The sequence below is a fragment of the Gadus morhua genome, chromosome 20 (genome assembly GCF_902167405.1).
Source record: "Gadus morhua chromosome 20, gadMor3.0, whole genome shotgun sequence".
Lineage (NCBI taxonomy): Eukaryota > Metazoa > Chordata > Actinopteri > Gadiformes > Gadidae > Gadus > Gadus morhua.
The window spans coordinates 16763262-16779795 of record NC_044067.1 but is presented as its reverse complement, the minus strand read 5'-3'; the positions used below and the strand labels follow the sequence as shown (position 1 = coordinate 16779795).

At 44.0% G+C, this 16534-nt stretch overlaps 1 protein-coding gene across 4 annotated transcripts in view; it reads left to right on the top strand.

Annotated features, from left to right (window-relative positions):
• pard3bb (par-3 family cell polarity regulator beta b) overlaps positions 1-16534 on the top strand; it is a 190529-nt gene that overhangs the window by 122760 nt on the left and 51235 nt on the right. For all 4 annotated transcript variants that reach the window (XM_030343178.1, XM_030343176.1, XM_030343177.1 and 1 more), the window contains one exon: positions 13364-13478. In XM_030343178.1, coding sequence (XP_030199038.1) covers positions 13364-13478 — 115 coding nt within the window. The remainder of the gene's footprint in view (positions 1-13363; positions 13479-16534) is intronic.

Genomic DNA, 16534 nt, shown 5'->3' with positions numbered 1-16534 from the left:
AGACATGGTTTTCATCTCTAAACAAACAAAGTGTGTGTGTGCTTGCATGCGTGAGAGAGAAAGACTAGGGCACCAGTTTGCAAGTGTGTGTCAAAGATAAACAAATTACGAATGACTTGACGTCCATCAGTATTTCGACAGAGCAATGAGAGCAAACCAACACACACACACACACACATACACACACAAACATAAACAAAGAGACACGCACACACAAATACCCGCAGTGAAATATGGACTGCCACATTATCTGGATATATCCGTCTGGATCTTAAAGCCTTTGTGCAATAAATAGAGAAAACAGAATTTATCGACAAACTCTTGACACTATGAAGCGCGCAAACACACGCACCCACACAAACACACACACACAGTGATGCATAAATATTCACAAGCAAGCATTTCATATAAATACCCATGCATATTTAGGCAGAGAAAGAACACACACACACAGACGTGCGTAAGCACGCATGCAAGCATGCGCACACACAAAAACACACACACACACCAACAAAAATACACGCACACACACACAAATACACATGCACACACACACACACACACACAAAAACACGCAAACACACACACATACACACACGAAAACACATCCATAGACACAAACATACGCACAAAAACACACATGGCAGGCATGAACACAGAGACACAGGGATGCATAAGTATCCGCAAGAACCACAAACACGCAACCTTAGCTAGGCAAACAAACAATGCACACACACACACACACACACGCACACACATACACACACACACACCTCGTAGCTCCCGAAGAGAAATGCTGTGTCCAAACAGTGGCAGTAAAACCAGCAGCTCATGAATACAGACGCTCTCCTCTGTGGTCCTCTGGGATCCCTAGCGTAAATGTTTAGCCTCATAGCTCACTAAAGAGCACATCGTAACTCAGCTGGTCCTCCATCACACTCACACAAACACACACACACACACAAACACACACACAGACACACAGACACACAGACACACACACACACACACACACACACACACACACACACCACACACACACTCTAACAGCATAAAAGCACACTCATCATCTCCCTGTTTGGGATAGGAGGTTCAACCCCCAGGTCTTCATTCTTGATCTTCACAGCGCGAGTGCGACCAGGAAAGCAGATCTTAGCAGTTGTTTTCTAAACCATTGAATTCCAATTGGTGGAAACTAGAATGGCAGCGGTGCATTATGGGGCCTGAGCCCCTTGCAGGGCCATGCATCGATCGTGAAGAGATGGACGGGCCTCGGCTTGTTAACGTCAAGTCAGATCTATGTTCCTGGTGGGTGGAGCCAGCTGCAGATGAGCTTTGCTGCTACGAGTGAGCTTTGGTGCTGGTTTAGAAATATGATATATTGTGTTGAGATACGACATATAAACTGCCTGGATATAAAAATGTTCCCATAAAAGGATAAATGGATTAATTTTTTTGCTGGTTTAGAGAGAAATGCAGTTTAAGAGATATGAATGACATTTTTGCAGGTATGGAATGGTCTATGTATATTTTTTTTTACTGCAGGTATAATATTAGTAACATATAAATCCGCAATTTTTCCGCTATAGAATGATTGATATGTTCTGCCAGTATATAACAAGCTATTTAGGCTATTAACAAGATGTAGAATGATCTATATATGAATGTCTATTGTCTAGTACATCCTTTTCCTGAACTTTTCATTGTATGAATGCAGTGTACCATGAGTGATTTCTGAATGTGCTCTCTTGATTCTATAGAATCATCTATGAATGAGCTTTCGTTCTTCACAAATTGTAGAAAATGTCCAAAGTACCGTGCGCTAAAAGACTTCGGATCGTACATTTCCAAGAAAAGCTCCTTCCCACTGCAGTGGCAGAGGCAGAGAGAAAGCCTCTTAAGAGCCCATTGAGGACGGCATGAAATGGCGTGCATTACTCTGTAAAGAGATGTTTTTGCAGGTAAAATACCACGTAATTATCGCAGGACAACGTTTAGAGTAGGAAGTCATTTCAGGCCTGTTGGGATTAGATTCGGTCGTGGAAAGCGTACTTTGCCTGCTTTGTAGAACGGAGAGTGGAACCTGCTAGCATAGGCAGCTCTTAGACAAAGCAAATCAGTGCTAGATTAAGTTAAATTGTCATATGTTCCAGAGGTAAATATAGTCAAATGAAAAAAATCTCATTATATAAATAAGTAACTAACTATTGTAATTAACAATATGTTACAATTTCTTCCTAATATATTTTACTTTTTTTTTGGCTTTATGGACTGGAGTGGTACAGGACAGAGGGGGTGGGGTAGGGAATGACATGTGGCGTAGGATCACAGGTTGGAACTACCCTGGGTTGCTGCATGTCCTATGGGGTTAGTCGGCTGAGCCACCAAGATGCCCCCCACTAGGTATATACTTCGATAAATAGATAGGAACACACATCTATCGCCATGATACTCCTTTGGCCCGCTGAGACAGTGAGAGTACAGTGCATCCTGGGGTGTATTGGCAGCTGACAAAGAGGACGGATAGATCTGAAGAAGACTCCTATATGAGGACACACACACACACACACACACACACACACACACACACACACACACACACACACACACACACACACACACACACACACACACACACACACACAGTCTCTATCTCTCCCTCCCTCCCCCCTTCCCAATGTGAAGTGTCCACCCCAGCCAGGATGAGAGCTGCCTTCGCTTTCTCTCAAGTGGGCCCTCACTCGCCCCCTACTCACGCTGAACCCCGAGCGCCCCTCTCTCTCCAGGTTACCATAACAACCACGACCTCTGCCACTCCACCAATTAGAAAACAATCAGCCTGCTGGGACTAGAGAGATGGGCGAGAGGGAGAGAGAGAGGGGGAAAGGGAGAGAGGGAGAGGCTTGATGGAGGGAGATGGGGGAGAGGGAGAGCGCAGGAGGGGGGGGCGGGTTGAGGGGTTTCGATAGAGAGAGGGGGGGAGAGGGAGATGAAGAGAGAGGGAGAGGGGGTGCACGGCAGAGAGGAAGAATGAAATAGTGGACAGGAAAAAAGGTTTAACTGAATGAAAGGAATAATGAGTATGCAGACAAGGAGGAGGCGGGAGTATGAGGGCAGCGGAAGACAAGAAAGGAAAGGGGGACAAACCTATGAGTTTGCTCCACTATTTCGATACGCACACACAGACACACACTAATATAATACGCTTTTCTTACCTTTATTAACACACAAACTAAAACTCAAATGCTCGCACTTTATAATATAATACACTTTTCTGTTTTTTCCTTTATACAGGGACAATCTCTACATCTTTCACTCTCTATCTCTCCATATATATCTCTCTGCGTACACACAAACACACGCGCATAACAAGCAAAACCACTATTTCACACACACCATACCAAATTAATATTGATTCGTAGGTTTCATTATGAATTTCAACAAGTCTGCAGTTTGACCCTACACTCAAAATGTCTACGTCCTTATACTACAGATTGTTCTAGTCTTTCATAGTTGACACTTTAATTCTTCATTTAATCCCCTCTCCCTGTCTTCCCCCCGTCTTTTGCTATCTTTAGACTTTTCTATCGCTGAATGTCACTTTTGTGCTATCTCTCTCTCTTGCCTTCCCCAACTCGCTGTCTGTCTCCCTTCCTCCTCCCCTCTCTCTCTCTCTCTCTCTCTCTCTCTCTCTCTCTCTCTCTCTCTCTCTCTCTCTCTCTCTCTCATGAAGACGGCTGTTTGAGTGCCAGGTTCCTTGGTCTTAAGTGCTGCTCTCTCTACCAATCTGTTCACACTGGAGGTAATTAGGGATGGACTCGGGTGGTTATTGCAGAGAGAGCTTGAGAAAAAGAGAAAGAGGGAGCGATAGAGAGGCAAGGAATAAAAGCTGATAAAGTGTTTGGCTGAGTTCTCTGAGTTGGTTTGGCAGGTGGTTATGTATGTCTTTGTGTGTGTGTGAGAGAGTATTCTGTGTGTGTATTTTTGTGCTTGTATAAATGCATATGGTGTGTAGGGATGTGTTTGTAAATGCATGCATGTGTGTGTTTGTGATTTAGTTAATTAGTGTGTGTGTGTGTGTGTGTGTGTGTGTGTGTGTGTGTGTTTACGCATTTGCATGTGTCATCCTTGGGAGGGCGAGTGAGGCTGAGGGCAAACGAGCATGGTGAGTCCAGAGGAGAGACGGTTTGTTAGCTTGTGATTCATCCAGCTAATACAGAACAGTCCTAAAGAGGTACTTCAGTTCTCTCTCTCTCTCTCACTCTCTAACTCTCTCCTTTTATATTGGAAAACTCCAGGAGGAAAAAACATTTCATGGCAAAGGACATCCACTGTAGACGAACCACGCTGAATGGAAACACTGGAGAACACACACACTCAGATGCACACACATCCCCATTCAAACGCACGCATGCACACGCACACAGACACACACACACGTACGTACACACACACACACACACACACACACACACACACACACACACACACACACACACACACACACACACACAGGCAGCAGCTTATGAGGTTACAAAGCCTATTTATCAGATATTCTCCCTGCTGTACACTATTCTTCTTAAGGTGAAATTCATGTTGTCAACTTTGTGAACTGTTTTCAGCTGTTTTTCTGTATGCTTAACAGTGCGTGTAGAAACAATATCCGTGTCTCTGAGTTACATCAATGGCACATCTGAACCTGTTCCTATGTGTGTGCCCTGCGCCAGCATTGTCAGGGCTGCCGCGGCCTAGCCCTCTCACGGTGGATCCCGACGATGGTAAACAAGTCAGTCTGCAGTTTGATGAATTAATGGGATGGAGTCACACTTAGATTACCGGGATCTCATGGTCTTCAGGTCCTCTCAGGGAGAAGCGGAGCCATCCGTCGGGCGACAGCTTCACCCCTGTCACTCAAACCTGGTTGCCTAGCAGCAAGACTTGTCTTTGTTCTCCGAGTGGTTAAATTAGCATGCAGGTGTTAACGAGGCGGCTCCCGGGAACTCAATCAACACATGGAGGCGGGGCTTGTATGCTAATCAGCGTTGTTTCAGGGTTTAGGGAGTTTCTTTGTGCTTTGTGTTTTTTTTTTTAAGGAGTTGGATTAAATTACATCTTTGGGGAGCGAGGTGCTTTAAGACTTCTTAACAATCTAAGTAAAACACCAAAGCTTTTGCTGTATTATGATTGGTTGGAGGGTTTTGCGTGTGTGTCCGGACATTGCTGACACGATCGTTACAAACATTAGTGGTTTATTCAAGAATGAGTTTTTTTTATGTGAAAATTATACCAAAATTGAATAGGATTGAGTAGAAAGCAAATTAGCTCAGAACACGACCTACCTGTCTGTATTTTAACGGCACTCTGCCGTATATCCGTCAATTAATTACATTTTTTTCATGCTTTAAGAGTCTATTGACCTATTGACCGTTTCAGTCCATTTCATTAAAAACACAAAGATTTCTTTAACTTTAAACCCATGTTTGAGGTTCATTATGGTTTTCACATGAAGCGGTCTCTCTGATTCATGCACCTTGTGTGGAATATTAAGTTGTCTTTATAGAAACTTGGTGGTGCGGGCGCGGCACTTATCTTTGGTATTGCTAAATTGATTTTAAACTTTGATTGTGCTCAGCCTCCTCTGGAAGTGGCTTTTTGTGTCTAACTAACATGGAGTAAGCAGAGAAAAAAGTTTTTTTGTACTTCTGTCCTGTACTTGCTGCTTGTGGCACCCAAATTTTCCGCCCGGGATCAATAAAGTACCATCTCGTATTTCTCAGCTTCTCTTATCTTGTAAAGTACAAAAAACAACTGCAGCATGACGATTACGATGACGGAGTAGCATCTCTTTGTGCTGCAATGTGGAGCGAAGAGAAAAAGAACAATACAGAAAAGAAGTAGAAGGGTTAGAGAGAGAGAGAGAGAGAGAGAGAGAGAGAGAGAGAGAGAGAGAGAGAGAGAGAGAGAGAGAGAGAGAGAGAGAGAGAGAGAGAGAGAGAGAGAGAGAGAGAGAGTTGGTAAGCAGCACGATTGGCTCTTCGGAATTACATCATTCTTTTAAGTGTCTTGTTTGTGTGAGATAGAGAGAGGGGTCTACAGAGAAGTCAGCCAGGGGGCAAAGGTCAAACACAGACAACAGCACTCTGGGTATTGTAGTTTAAACTGCACCGTCCTTCGCCAATTGGATCTGGTTGATTTGTTCCTGGAAGGGCGTCCATGCTAAAAAGAGGATGGGAGGGAGAGAATGATGGCAAGGAGCTGAGCCCAACACAGCTGGCAAAGGATACACACACACACACACACACACACACACACACACACACACACACACACACACACACACACACACACACACACACAGTCAGAGTACGCATGGCTCCTGTGCACTGTTCTACGTGCACGGCTGACAGAGTCCAGAGGGCATATTAAACACAGACAGGTTGTCTAAATGATGACATGCAAGCCAATTTACCACCTGTAGCTCTCTTTCTCTCTACAAAGCTCTCTCCCTCACTCTCTTCTTCTATCCCGCTCTCTCTCTCTCTCTCTCTCATACTCTCACACACACACACGCACAGGTTTGATCTAGCTGTTTAAATGATGATTTGCGAACAGATTTGCCCACTGTGACTTTCTCTGCCATTCTGTCTTCCTGCGCCCATATTTGGACAGCTAGTCTGAATGATGTCACGGCAGTCGATGGCGCACTAATTACTGCGCTTGCTTAAATGGCACCGCTTAACCGCCTCTGTCATTTCCTGTCAGCCGCCTTCCCAAAACACATGTCACTTCCTGTTAGCCCGGAGAGGAGGGCCACCTGACACTCAGACACACAAAGACACACGCACGCACTCACACACATGCACACACAGACACACATGTGCAGAGACGTACACAGACAACGCACACACCCTTTCAGACACACAATTGCTGTACCCCTCGTCTCCCCTCGACTACCACCCCACCCCACCACCTCCCCATCCTCATTTTCCCCTCTCTCCCCCTCCCTGCCGCGGTTAGGGTGATCTTTTGTTGTCAAACTTCATTAGTCTGGACGTCAACCAATTAGAGAAGAGGACCGGGGCTGGGAGATTAGCAGGAGGGGGGAGAAGAGGGGGGTGGAGGGAGGGAAAGGAAAGGTAGGGGAGGGGAGGTGGGGGGGGGACATATGCAGATGAACCGGAGATGAGGAGAACAGAGAAAGATGGAGGAGAGAGGAGACGGAGGCAGTGAGAGTGCGAGAGAGAGAGGGGAAGAGATACAGGCAAAGACGACTGACGAGAGCGCGATAGAGAGAGGTGGAGATGGAAAAGAGGAAACCAAGGATGGAGGGCGCTATATTCCAGACATCAAGCTATCGACTCGAGCTTGGCGGTCCTTTGTAAACCACAGTTATCCCTCCTCTAGTCTCCTCCATTCAGCCCAGAACTCAGCAGGAAGAGGAATCAATGGAACACTTACATTTTACCCATGTACAAATACGTGCACAGGCACATGCATGCACGCACGCACGCACACATAACCTTGCATGTACCACTGACAAGCGTGTGGCAGATCAGAAATGGCCGCTGTCGCTCAATTGACTACAAGGGGCTCCACTTTCCTTTTATACTCTGAGGTATCGACTATGACCCCAAAGCTTTCTGCTCGGATAGCCAACGACGTGCTCTGCAATATGATGACACTTTGGTCCTTCGTGTGGATTGATGTATTTGCTGTGCGTAGCCTGTTTTAAAGTTATCTAATGGTGTGACTCACTTGTTATTAGGAGTTCTTCCATGTAAGTCGCTCTCGATTGAAGCAACTGCGAAATGGGTTGATGTATGTGCTGTGCATAGCCTGCTTTAAAGTTATCTAACGGTGTGATTCACTTGTTATTAGGAGTTATTCAGTGTAAGTCGCTCTGGATTGAAGCTTCTGCGAAATGGGTTGCTGATGAGGTTAGCATAGTTTGTAGCATTCGTCGAAGGACACGTTGAAGTTAATTACGGTTGTGCTAAAAACTTGAACTTACCTTTTCATCTTCAGTCCCAAACATGATGACATGACCACCCAATTACGTTGAAAGCGAAGAACCACTGGCTGACGTCGAGGCTTGTTTGAAATTGTAGGGTCTACAGCGGCCGGGCCACTATTATTAACGTAGTAGCGTTTCTGAGGCTATTAAAAAGCTTATTGTTTTGTGGTATTGACTCAGCCTTGCTGGGACAGACGGTTAAACGTCCTTCGTTCCTTTAGAAAGACTGAAAGACGTTTCTTTCTTTCTTTTTTTTCTACCCTCTTCAAAGCTCTCAAATCAATCCCAGATTGTCTTTTCAAGCAGTATCGATTCACCCAGAGAGCTATCATGACTGTGTTTGTGGAAATGAAAGGACTTCCCACTTTACTCCTCTCTCCATCTCTCTCTCGTAAACTCTCTCTCCCTCCCCCCATCGCCATGGTTCATTGATTGATTATTTATCAATCCAGTTTGTTCTCTTAGCATTTACACACGGGCACGTGGATACGTGCACACGCAGGCACTTGTTCCCCTTAAACTCAATCTTTCTCCCTCCTTATGTCTTCTTTTCTTTATGTTTTTTCAACACTTAATGCATTTATTCACTTGTTCTCTCGTCTCATCAATAATATCTCTCCAATATCTCTATTTTTTTAGTTATTTTCTCTTTCTCCAGGTTCTGCTTGAGCTGTAAGGGATCTTACGTCTGCGACACAGACGCAACAAAATCAAATGAGCATGCTGGTCCATCGATGGTTTGGCCGATGATTAAACAATACAGGACCAGAAATACCTAGGAGGAAGGGCCCGGATGGTGTTCAGTGTTTGGTTAGGGTGTACGACTTTGAGACGAAAGGAGCTGGGTTCCATCCCCAATCTCGAGTTGAAAGCGTCTGCTGAAGGACATAGGACAAATTTAACAGCATAAAGGACAAATTTAACAGCATTATCACAGGATTGAGATTAAGTTGTTGATACTCATATTTCTTCAAATGCTACGCACAGATGAGCTGTGTTAGAGGCTGGCGGTGCAGCAGATTGATACTGCTAAACACCGGCTGTCTCTGACGGCCTGTTTAGCTGGGATCAGCGCACCGCTTACCAACACATCAGATATATATTAAATATACATCACATCACCCCTTACCTCTGATATTAACCACTGATACAATCCATAGAAATGCCCATGCTTAGAATATCACACAGCTGATCTATGACCCTGCCCTCGAGCAAAGGAACGGAATAATATACATGTAATTTTCTTAGAGGTGTAAAAGTGAAAAATGATAAGGGTGGTAAATATTTATGGGCTTTAATAGCAGAGATGTGCCGGCCGGCTGTGGATGTGAGAGCGCTATTTCTCCAAGTCATTAAGGAATCAGGCTTATTAATTATTAACGCCAGTTTTAATAACATTCTCACTGTGTCGCTGATTCTGCTTTTAAAAATTTATAGAATTATTATTGCTGTGACACGGGGCTCCCATGGAAGATTGACCGTGTGTGTGTGTGTCTGCGTGTGTATGTGAGAATAATGTATGTGTGTTTGTGTGTGTGTGAGAGAATAGTGTGTGTGTGTGTGTGTGTGTGTGTGTGTGTGTGTGTGTGTGTGTGTGTGTGTGTGTGTGTGTGTGTGTGTGTGTGTGTGTGTGTGTGTGTGCGTGCGTGCGTGCGTGCGTGCGTGCGTGCGTGCATGAAAGAGGGGAGCAGATGGAGTGTACATACAAAAAATCCTAAGTAAAAAAATAATAAAACGAAAATGAAAAATGTCAGGTCAAAGGTTTGATACAAAGTCTAAAAGCTATACTTTTCTTACCTTAAAGCTTCCCTGCATCCATCTACAGCCGCCTTAAAGCCTTGTTTATCGTAAGAAATCCATCAAAGACTGGAAATATACTCTTGGAATATATCGTGTATTGGAATGGGTAAGGGAGTAGCGTTGATATTTTATTTATAACCTGTGTGAGTGGAGCACGGGGAAGGTGAATGGAAGGAAGCGCGCTACGCTAACACACACGGCTGCTACTTCCTGTTGTTGTTTAATGACCGCTGGCTTGTAAAACAGGAAGTCATTCCAGTCGGCTTTTATTACCCAGCCCTTGTTCCTCCAGGGCTGATCGATAGCCTCTGCAGTCTGCAGCCACAACACAGTGTGTGTGTGTGTGTGTGTGTGGTGTGTGTGTGTGTGTGTGTGTGTGTGTGTGTGTGTGTGTGTGTGTGTGTGTGTGTGTGTGTGTGTGTGTGTGTGTGTGTGTGTGTGTGGTGGGCTCCAGCAGAAGATTGACCGCAAAGCATGTGTCTGTGTAGGTTGGAGTGTGTGTAGTTCTATGTATGTGTGTGTGTGTGTGTGTGTGTGTGTATGTGCATGTGCGTTGGTCAAGGTTTTATGTTAGCTCTGATAGTTAAAGTGTGTTTTCAGTGTTTTTATTTATTTTTTGTTTTTCTTTATCTCTCCCATCTCATTCTTTTGCTTTTATGTGCAGCCATAAATCATATGAAGCATTAAAGTGTGTGTGTGTGTGTGTGTGTCTGTGTGTGTTTGGGGGGGGGGGCGTGTGGAATTCATTGTAGTGAAAAGGAGAGAGGGAGTGGTCCTTCTTAGGCCTTGCTTTACCAGCACTGCCTGTTATGATGAATCCACAGTGAACGCACTCTGCAGAAATAGGCGACCAAGTACATACCCAATGTTCGGTCCTCCCCAAATTTGATTGGTCGTACTAGCGGCCTCATTCTGTAGTCAATCCTGCGCTCCTTACACCTGGGAGTCACAGAAAGAATGACAATATGTGGTAACATCGAAAACTACATTTACAGATTTAAATTATGACATTAAGCAGCATCGAAAACGGGTACCATCCACGCTTAATACAGTATATCATCCTCACACCATCTGGTTAGCTCAACTGGTCGAGCATGACATCAACACTGCCAGAATTTAGGTTTGATTCCCACTAGCGCCAGCTCATTCTAAGAATGCACTTTATGGTTTTGTAAGATGCTTTGGGGAAAAGCCTCCACAAAACCATGTCTGTTATCTATATCTATATATATATATCTATATATATATATATATATATTAGAGCTGTCAGTTAAACGCGTTATTAACGGCGTTAACGCAAACCAATTTTAACGGCGTTAAAAAATTGATCGCGCGATTGACGCAATTATTTTATTAAAAAAATATATATTTTTTTTTTCTTTGGCTCAAAACAAAGAAGCAGTAGCCTGACTGCTATGTTCAACTGAAATGTGTTCAAAGCAGTCGTTTAATTGCACTATAGGCTCTTTTTTTGTATCGTCCTGTTTTGATCAGTATATGCCAATGTTATTATCACTAAAAAATCATTTGCACAAGGCAAGCCGATGCACTTCACCATGTTGATAAGAGAATTAAAATGAGAAGAATTATGGGACAAAAAAATCAAGGGATATTTAGCATAGAAAAATAATTTGCGATTAATCGTGAGTTAACTATGACATTAATGCGGTTAATCACGATTAAATATTTTAATCGCTTGACAGCTCTAATATATATATATATATATATATATATATATATGAATAAATCTATATGTTTAATATATCAGATAAACAGTCATTTAACTGATATATGAATTGGGATGACAGGAGGTAGGATGCAGTTTGGTGCCACCCATATAGGTGTGTATCCGTAACGTATAGATGCGTATACTGCGTCTGCTCAGGTCTGCTCCCGACTATTTTTATGCTATTCCTTTTCTTGGATGTCTTTCCTATGGGGGCTGCATAGATTGTGCTGACACAGCCCTCTTAAGGACATTGAATATATATAAGCACTCACAATCTGTGCGTCGGTGTGTGTATGTGGATGGGGTAGTACTGTGTGTGTGTGTGTGTGTGTGTGTGTGTTCTCTGCACATATTTTGCCCATTGCTTGGTATTGATGGTTGTGAAATCATCCATGAATAAATGACTTCCAACCGTATGGGCGCACACATACTCACTCACTAACTCATTCACTCTCTCACTTTTGCCATCCCTCTCGCTCACATAAACATATACGGTCTCTCTCTCACTCTACCCACATACACACACACACACACACACACACACACACACACACACACACACACACACACACACACACACACACACACACACACACACACACACACACAGTCTAGCTGTCAGTCCCTCTCAATCACACCCTCACAAACCCATATTAATTCTGCTTCCTGCCCCATGCAGTGGAGTTGGAAAGCGGGTCAGGGGTCCGCAAGAGGGTGAGTGCTGGAGGTAGACCTGAGAGCAGAATTGTGTTCAGGTGAACCTCTCCACCAGGGGAGGGATGGGGTGAAACGGACAAACTGGTGATAGCCTTGGACAGTGTTGCCCAAAGGGGGGAGGCACCGGGCCCTGCTGCAGGGGAGGCGTGAGGGAGACGGGACTGCAGGGAGGACAGAAAGCATGCACTCCAATGAGTAAACAAATGTGTAAACAAACGCGTGAACTACTGATGCTGTTTGAATGACTCCCCTTTTGCGTGTGCAGTGCACCACAGGGAAGGCAAACTCCATTGTCGCCGAGTGTGAAATGCGCATGCTCGTTTGAAAGTACACGTCTAGGAGATGTCTTGTGCTGCATTTCGATCGGTCCATCGATTCGTTTTTCAAAACTTTCTGCGTCCTGTTGCTGTTTAGGGCTTTGATATTTAGATGTTGTGGTGCGTGAGTGTGGCCGTGTGGGGGATGTTGGATGTGTTTGTCAGGGTGATGGGGCGGAGGGGTGTCTCTCTGCATGTGATTTGTATGTATGTGCTTCGGGGTGCCCGTTATTCTGATAAATGTGTTGACAGAAAGTAGAAGCATTCATATGATTGATGTTGGGGCTCGGACGAAAAAGAGGCAGAAAAATCTGATAAAAATGCAGAGAGGGAGCGAGTGTAGAACATTGATCTTTGTGTGGTGTTTGTTTGTGGGTTTTTGTATATCCATGTGTGCGCACACGTGTATATGTGTACGTGTGTGGGATGCCAGTGCAGTCCGCAGGTGTCTGTCAGATAACAGATAACTCAACTTGAGGGATAGAGAGCTCCCATTGGACGGTTCCCATCCAGATAAGTCAGCTGATGCATGGGGAGTCAGAGGTTCAGTCTATCACTGTGATTAAAATAATGATGCATTCATGTGCTTTTGTCATCTGGATAGTTATTTATTCATGCACTCAAGTTCATGGTACAGAAACCTTTCCAAAGTAAGAAATCTGAATTTAGTCTAAATTCATTCTTGACATTTTGAAAAAAATCTCTGTCTGTTTGCTTGTGTGTGTGGGTGCGCTTTTGTGTGTGTTTGTGCTTGTGTGTGGGTATGTTTGTGTGTGTGTGTGTCAGTGAAAGGATCCAGCTGCTGAGGAGAGAGTATCAGCAGGCCAGGAGAGAAGGAATGACCCCTGCCTATGAAGACCCTGACCCCCGGCGCAGAGGGCCTGACGACGACACTCACCGGGTAGGGAACACACACACACACACACACACACACACACACACACACACACACACACACACACACACACACACACACACACACACACACACACACCAAGCGTGTACTCCTGGTTCTCCGGGGTCGCAATGCTAAGTGATCCTAAGCATTGTGAGTGAGGTTTAATCTCAAGGAGGCCTGACACACACACACACACACACACACACACACACACACACACACACACACACACACACACACACACACACACACACACACACACACACACACACACACAAACGTGCAAACCCTCAAGCAAACACACACAAACACACAAAAATATACAAACACAAATACGCAAAAACATACACACTCCCTACAGGCCGATGATAACAAGTGAGAAACACACTCTGAAAAACACTGTGTGTGTGTGTGTGTGTGTGTGTGTGATGTACATGATGATGCATCTCGTACCTAAAGGTATGGAATTTTGTGTGCTGGTGTGAATGATGCTCGTGTTTATTATTATTCTGCCTGACCAGAGGCCTGCATCTGACGGACACCATTGAATATATATGGAAAGATTAGTTTGGATGGCTACTGCTATGGATCCCTGAGGGTTTGGTCATAAGAGCAGCAGACAATGATAGACAATATCAATATCAAAAGGAACGGTAATAATAAAGTAGTAAAGTCATAATATAATAAAGTTTAAAAAGGATGAAAAGATTTTATTACTTTTGCACTAATATACAGATTTTTACTATATATGATATTTATATTAACAAATTGATTGGTAAGGTTTCAGATCCACATAAAATGTGTCCCAATGGACGACGCTGCGATTTGTGCCAGGGTACCGATTCTGTTCACACCCAAAGAATATCGAGCGTTAAAAACTAAAGTTGTCAGAGAATCGCAGAGAACAAAATAAGTAACGTATGATATACTTCCGATAACCTACATATTTTAAATTTATATATATATATATATATATATATATATTTTTTGTGTTCAGTGTAGATCTGCAAATTCCACTTTGGATATAGTTATATTGCTAACTAGTCTTTAGGGTGTTAAAGCTAAGAGCTTAATAGCTAGGAGCTATAACACCAACATAGGTAAAGCCGAGAACAAGCCTCTTCATAGCCCCAAATCAGGGCTGCATCTGAACCGGGGGGTTTGGCCTCTTTTAGCACGCTGAGCACTTTCTGTTCTCCCAGAAAAAACAATGTTTTCCTGCATGTTGTTCTTGTCCCGGCGACAATCTGCCAACACCGCTGTCCCGTTTCGCTCGATCACCCCACACAGCCTGAGCCAAGCGATCAATACACATAAACTCAGCCATTCCTTACCTCCAAATGAGAAAAGTTTCTTGTTCACAAATCAACAACAACGAGAGGAGGGAGAGAGGGACACAAGAGAGAGACAGAGAGAAAGAAGAGGAGGAGGGAGAAAGAGGAGCACAAAGTAATAGATAGGGAGGGGGAGAGAGGGAGCTGTAAAAAGAGCGATAGAGAGACGGAGACACGGAGCGACCGAAAGAGAGCGTGAGAGAGAAAGAGCACAATTAGCATGCACCAGAGGTAGGTAATTAAGTTTGATGTTAGCAGAAATGAAAAGGAGAGAGAGAGAGAGAGAGAGAGAGAGAGAGAGAGAGAGAGAGAGAGAGAGAGAGAGAGAGAGAGAGAGATCAGCAGTCACCACGTTACCAAACCGGCCGACCTTGCTGACGAAGATGTATTTGTTAATTGAACAGTTCCAACACGGCTGTGGGGGGAGACCGATGGCAAACACTAAATTGGCCTTTTATTTATTTGTTTGTCTGGTCGTTTGTCTGTGAGATAAGTGAAGGTGTTTAGTGGAAAGTTCTCAAAGAACTAACATTGCTGATCCAAGAGAGTTGGAGCAGACTAAAGGAGTTTGTTGTAGAATATACAAGGGAGGGGGAAAGAGACTGAGGGAGGTAGAGACATTAAAGAGAGGGAGGGAGAGAAAGAGGGATGGAGATGTATAAAAGAGCGGGAGATAAAGCGAGAGAGGAAGTGAAAGGGAGGGAAAGAGCCATAGAGGAGCAGAGAGAAAGGGGGGGCAAAAAAAAGTGAGTCATAAAGAAAATTGGATGGAGGGAGTAAAAAACAAGCTAAATTGATGGATATAGTGTGTTGGTGTGTGTGTGGTTGTGTGTGTCCATGCGTGTGTGTTGCTAATGCAATGCTAGCGTAGTATAATGTGTGTTTTGTCCCTGTGGCTCCATTAGCATCCCATTGATTCATGGTTATGGGTTAGCTGTCTTAGCTAGCAGAAGAATGTTTGCCTAGAAACAATTATCAAGCAACCAAAACACATACGAGGTGGTTGCTTTGTGTGTGTGTGTGTGTGTGTGTGTGTGTGTGTGTGTGTGTGTGTGTGTGAGAGTGTGTGTTGTTTGCCACAACAACAGACTTTCCCCCTAGGGAAATAGGAAGTAAATCAACAGGGTGCTTGTGGTTTGATTGCATGCACACACACACAAACCAACTAACACCAACACACTCACATACACACACACACACACACACACACACACACACACACACACACACACACACACAATGTTGCAGTCAACAGTTATTTTAATTGTTGCGCAGCAATCTTTATTCAGTATAACTTAACGATGTTGCGCCGTACATCATCTCCTGTACGATATCTCGGATTATTGTGCATCATCGTCGTTTAATCTTTTTGAGACCTTGTTGATTTGGTCCATGCCCAAGATGGTCTTTACCTTTCCTGTTCAGTCCCTGTGGTTGTTTAACTTGGTATGACTGTGAGGCCTGCTTCCTCCCCTTCTGGGTTCTCTCCGTGGTTTCAAGCACTGGTTCTCAATCTGTGGGTCGCACGCCATAAGTGGAAGGCAGAAGGGCCCAAGGGAGTCGGGGGATGAACACAATAAAATAAAGAAATTTAAAAGTGTTGAAAGGCTGAAGAGGGGAATATGATGAACAATGTATACATATAGATTTGGTAGAGACAGATTTTTTTATTTTGGGTTTTGCTTGTTGCGTCTGGATAAATGTATGCATTGTTTATTTTACCGA